At 49.8% G+C, this 6,130-nt stretch overlaps 1 protein-coding gene across 1 annotated transcript; it reads right to left on the bottom strand.

Moving 5' to 3' along the window:
* Positions 1–1,046: 1,046 nt before the first annotated feature.
* Positions 1,047–5,517, bottom strand: LOC135095946 (zinc finger protein OZF-like). The gene is made up of 2 exons (XM_063997094.1): positions 5,371–5,517; positions 1,047–5,325 (listed from the first exon to the last, which is right to left on the bottom strand). The coding sequence occupies exons 1-2, from the start codon at positions 5,515–5,517 to the stop codon at positions 4,198–4,200; spliced, it is 1,275 nt and encodes a 424-aa protein (XP_063853164.1). The 3' UTR covers positions 1,047–4,197.
* Positions 5,518–6,130: the final 613 nt, after the last annotated feature.

Here is a 6,130-nt window from a genome sequence, read left to right as displayed (position 1 = left end):
TAGTAAATTAAAAGAATGATCAATTGTGTAAACTGGAAGACAAGCCAAATAATTACTTGAATCAACTTGTTTATCTAATCTTACAAACTCTGCTTTTCCTTCCTTGTGCACTAATTAAACTGACAACTAAAGGATTAAATTAACTGTGTCTTTCCTTACCTCTCTCTCTCTCTCTCTCTCTCTCTCTCTCTCTCTCTCTCTCTCAAAAATGTTATGCAGTGAAACATTTTTTCTTTATTTTTTTTTCATTGTTCTTTGTACTATCAAAGTGTCTATTCTTAAAAGTCAGTCAAGCATTCTCCTCTCTCACCCTCATCTTCACAATTTATAAACACCAAGTCGTCTTTCTTTGTACATCGAGACGACAAAATCATCGCCTCTCTTCTCTTTGTACCTCCCTTCGTTGCTACATTCATTCGCTCATTCATTAATTTTCAAACACCAATTTCTTCCTTTGTACTTCTCCTTGTCCTGTGTTGAGGCAGCTGACGTGTCCCTAAGGCACGCTGGTACATGTAAACAAACTGCTATGGAATGAAATGGTTTTGTACAGTGAAGTTCGTAAGTCCTGAACACTGCTATCATTCCCTACTACTCAGACGGGTTTATGGATGGGGATGATAGGTGGAAATAGGTAGGTATATTTCATACAGTGACTGCCACGTGTAAGCCCGGTCGCTTCATGCAGCTTCCCTTATTTCTTATGTTCTTATGTACTACTGTGCTTGTCTCCTGTCACAGTCTTTAGGGCCATAGTCTGCAACACTTCAGCACTATACCTCCACTACTTTCCAAAGGGTCTAGTTGAAGTGACACATGTTTTCAAGGTGTTTTTACAGTTCTAGTGACAGATTAACATTTCTACATTATTAACAGGGGAAACACTCTTGAGAACCTGGCTAATCTCTGTGGCCTTGGAAAACAGTCATAATGAGAGCAGAGCATTACAGAATATTGGCCTTGTGCTATGATCTCTTGGAAATCTGAGCTGTTGGGGGCTAGAGGCTGTCACAGGAGTTAAAACTGTTAGCAAATTATGAGACACAACACCGAAGAAACACAGAAGACATGGTGAAGCTGAGAACACGAACACTGGTGGAGATGTGGCAGTGTGGCAGAGGTAGAAAGATGCTGGATGTGGAATGCTGAGGTGTGCTGCCCCAAGGAGATTCTGGTTTGTGTGTGATGGTGAGTGACTTGATGATGATGATGATGATGATGATGATGAAGAGTGTGTGTATTTTGAAGGGCATCTGTGTTGTGCAGGTGTGGAGAGTTGAGCCACACCTGCCAGGCTGGGGTTTGTACTGGTGGAGTGTGGGAAGTGAACACAGGTTTGTACTGTGGGTGTGTGGCAGGCAGGGACCAGGACGAGTGGTGCTAGGTGGTGTCTGGCAGGGTGTGCTGCTCTCCCATCTGTCCTCCTTCTCTTGCCTCACCCTGCTTCCCTTCCTCTCTTGCCTCCTCCTGCTCTCCTTCCTCCCCCGTGTCCTGTGCCGCCCGCTGCCCTGCCTGGCCGGCCTGCAGCACAGTGAGGTACTGGTTGGTGTAGTACATGTGGGCGCCATCCTCCCGTGTCCAGTCCTGCAGCGGGCGGGTGCTGCGGTAGGGGTTGGGGCGAGCCAGGGACACCTGCACCTCTGGCTTGGCCCTCCTGAGGGCAGCCAGGTCCTTCTGTGCCTCTGAGTGGTTGAAGGAGGTGAAGGCAAGGGGCGCAGCATCGTCGGCCATGAGGGGTAAGGAGTCTGGCCAGGTGTCCCCCTCGTCCCCCTCCCACTCGTGGAAGCCACAGTTGAAGGCCAAGCGCAGGGTGGCAGGGGGGGTGGCTGCCGCAGTAGCCTGGGGCAGGTTATGGTACAGGGCACGACGGCACGCACGTAGAGGGCTGTGAGGGGGAAGGTGAGGCTCTCTGAGGCCCCAGCGACAGCCACGGGCCGCAGCCTGCTGGCCAGGGAGAGGATGTGCTCCTCCATGGTGGGGGCCAGGGGGCGGTACTCCTGGTCCAGGGCGGTGGGCAGTGTGATGGCCTCCCTGTTCTTGGCCTGCTGGTTGCAGCAGGAGCACAGCTTGTACAGCTCACACCACTGCCGGTGCTGCTCCCGGTCCTCCCGAAGGTGGTCGTGGCAGCAGTAGTACACGCCACAACAGTCCAGGCAGCAGCCGGACCCTGCCCCCAGCGGCCCCGTCATACCACGTGTCGTGTTGACATCTTTAGCTTGAGCTTGGCGCTACAGGCGGCTCGCTTTGCTCCTGAGTCAGCCTTTGTAGCGACAACTCCTGCTGGGAAAAACAAAAAGGCAAACACAAACTTAACGTTATCCTTCATATTAATTGTCAATACACCTGGCACGCCATGCACATTGTCTCCAGGGACTCCTTCACTGCCTCAATACTCCTTCCATTGCTACAGCTGGCACGCCATGCATTCTCTCTAGGGACTCCTTCACTGCCTCAATTCTCCTTCCATTGCTACAGCTGGCACGCCATGCATTCTCTCCAGGGACTCCTTCACTGCCTCAATACTCCTTCCATTGCTACAGCTGGCACGCCATGCATTCTCTCTAGGGACTCCTTCACTGCCTCAATACTCCTTCCATTGGTACACCTGGCACGCCATGCACATTGTCTCCAGGGACTCCTTCACTGCCTCAATACTCCTTCCATTGGTACACCTGGCACGCCATGCACATTGTCTCCAGGGACTCCTTCACTGCCTCAATACTCCTTCCATTGCTACAGCTGGCACGCCATGCACATTGTCTCCAAGGACTCCTTCACTGCCTCAATACTCCTTCCATTGCTACACCTGGCATGCCATGCATTCTCTCCAGGGACTCCTTCACTGCCTCAATACTCCTTCCATTGCTACAGCTGGCACGCCATGCACATTGTCTCCAGGGACTCCTTCACTGCCTCAATACTCCTTCCATTGGTACACCTGGCATGCCATGCACATTGTCTCCAGGGACTCCTTCACTGCCTCAATACTCCTTCCATTGCTACAGCTGGCACGCCATGCACATTCTCTCCAGGCCGAGTGGTTTTGCCACCCCGAGACACTGGCTTTTCTTGTTATTATTTAGTTATTTTCTTTTATGTAAGAGGGCTGTTGGAAAAGGACAACAAAAAATTTGAATAAAAAGCCAACTTAATGCCAGTTCCTGTAGAGGAGCCAAATGAAATGAGAATAATAAAAATAGATAAATAAAACGATGTCTTGAGCCTCCCCCTCGTTGAAAGACTTGAAGCCATTGGAAGGAGGAAATGCAGAAGCAGGCAGGGAGTCCCAGCGTTTACCTGAGAAAGGGAAGAATGAATGAGAACACTGGTTAACTCTTGGTGTTGTCTCTGCCTGCCCTCTCACCCTCCCCCTTCACGCACACCACGACCACCGCAAGCCTTTCACGACATTCCAGGGTGGCCTGTGCACTCTGCCGCCTTCTCTCATGACAGAGCTGCCTACATCTATCTTTTCTCCTCTTACATTCCTCTCCTTCCTATACACAAAGACTCCTGCTCCTCCTCCTCCTCCTCCATCCTGAACGTTCTGTGCCTCTCCAATCATCACCTGCTCACCACCACGCACGTGAACGCCCTCCTTTGAATGTCTCGCTCGCCATCATCATCACCATCACCACCTGGTGAATACACAAACACTTGAGGCAAGGAGAGAGAGGGGCTGCCTCACTACAATATATTCCTGTAGCTGAGGCCCTTTATACTACACCTGGTGAATACACAAACACTTGAGGCAAGGAGAGAGAGGGGCTGCCTCACTACAATATATTCCTGTAGCTGAGGCCCTGTATACTACACCTGGTGAATACACAAACACTTGAGGCAAGGAGAGAGAGGGGCTACCTCACTACAATATATTCCTGTAGCTGAGGCCCTGTATACTACACCTGGTGAATACACAAACAAAGGTTTACTGCACACACACATTTATTGAAAGTCACACCTGCACTGCCAACAAAACAAATGCTGGGGCCATGACTCCTCCACACAACCACCACCACCACCACACAAAACTGCTGGGGCTATGACCCCCCCACACCACCACCACACCACCACCACCACCACCACCACCACACAAAACTGCTGGGGCCATGACTCCCTCACAGGCACGGCAACCACCACCACCACCACCACCACCACAGGTACAGGTGTGGCCCCATGTGTCCACACACCACCACCTCAGAAGTGGATCTTCAAGTGCTTGGCAATATCACCCTTTGTCTTGAAACATTTGCCACAAACATCACACTCGAACTCCCTCACCCCAGTGTGTCTGAAGGCGTGTTGATTGAGATGAGAAATGGTAGGAAATTTCTTCCCACACTCATCACACTCATAATTTTTAACACCACTGTGTGTCAGGGTGTGTGTGGTGAGGGAAGACTTGTGGGTAAATTTCTTCCCACACTCATCACACTCATAATTTTTAACACCACTGTGTGTCAGGGTGTGTGAGGTGAGCTGAGACTTGCGGGTAAATTTCTTCCCACACTCATCACACTCATAATTTCTAACACCACTGTGTGTCAGGGTGTGTGTGGTGAGGTTAGACTTGTGGGTAAATTTCTTCCCACACTCACCACACTCATAATTTCTAACACCACTGTGTGTCAGGGTGTGTGTGGTGAGGTTAGACTTTTGGGTAAATTTCTTCCCACACTCATCACACTCATAATTTCTAACACCACTGTGTATCAGGGTGTGGTTGGTGAGGTCAGACTTGTGGGTAAATTTCCTCAAACACTCATCACACTCATAATTTCTAACACCACTGTGTGTCAGGGTGTGTGTGGTGAGGGAAGACTTGTGGATAAATTTCTTCCCACACTCATCACACTCATAATTTCTAACACCACTGTGTGTCTGGGTGTGTGAGGTGAGGGAATACTTGTGGATAAATTTCTTCCCACACTCATCACATTCATAATTTCTAACACCACTGTGTGTCAGGGTGTGTGAGGTGAGCTGACACTTGTGGATAAATTTTTTCCCACACTCATCACACTCATAATTTCTAACACCACTGTGTGTCAGGGTGTGTCTGGTGAGGTGAGACTTACAGGTAAATTTCCTGCCACACTCACCACACTCATAATTTCTAACACCACTGTGTGTCAGGATGTGGTAGTCAAGGCCTTGTCTGGATACAAAAGTTTTGTCACACTGCTGGCACTCAAACTTGCTCTCTCCTCTGTGGACAGAGCTGCCTGCCTCCAGGTGATTCTTGCCACCATGCCTGCGCCTCCCCACATCTGAGGCTGGCTGCTGCTGCTGCTGCTGCTGCTGCTGCTGCTGCTGCTGCTGCTGCTACCGCTGTTGCCACCGGCCGCTCATGCTGCTGCCCAGCCTCACAACCTCCACCGCAGCACCACTCCTGCCAGCACAAGCCGCGTCCAGTCCTGCAGGGACCCTCGGGGAGGCCAGACAGCCGTCAGTGCAAGGCAGGGCGGCGGCCTGGATGCTGGCCTGGTCTGTGGAGCAGGGAAGAGTGGCGGCCATTACAAACTGTACCTACGTCTCAGAAAGAGCCATTTCTGCAAGCACTGACCAGCGTGATGCCGTCTTTGTCACTTGTGGGACGGGTCAAGTCACAAACCCTTCAGTGATTATCAACTACATACACACACACACACACACACACACACACAGAGACATACTCACAATAGGGGCAAGAATGGTACAGCCTCAGGAGTGTACCAGGGACATCTAAGCACAGTGCAGCACAGCGGTGCACAGGTCTCCCCTCTCTCTCACAGCAAGTGCCTGGAAGAGTGTATTACCTTGGGTCAGTGGTTCTTAACCCTTGGGTCACAGCCCAAAGTTGGGTCACCCACCCACACTTCACTGGGTCGTTAAGGACACAAACACAGTTTTTCCCCGGTATACTTGTTCAAAATGTTATCAGAGTATTAATGCTGTGTACAGAATACTTACTGTTCAAAATGTTATCAGAGTATTAATGCTGTGTACAGAATACTTACTGTTCAAAATGTTATCAGAGTATTAATGCTGTGTACAGAATACTTACTGTTCAAAATGTTATCAGAGTATTAATGCTGTGTACAGAATACTTACTGTTCAAAATGTTATCACAGTATTAATGCTGTGTACA

Source organism: Scylla paramamosain, unplaced genomic scaffold, assembly GCF_035594125.1.
Source record: "Scylla paramamosain isolate STU-SP2022 unplaced genomic scaffold, ASM3559412v1 Contig2, whole genome shotgun sequence".
In the NCBI taxonomy this organism is placed as follows: Eukaryota; Metazoa; Arthropoda; class Malacostraca; order Decapoda; family Portunidae; genus Scylla; species Scylla paramamosain.
The sequence above is the reverse complement of the archived record's forward strand: the minus strand, read 5'-3'. Positions and strand labels throughout refer to the sequence as shown.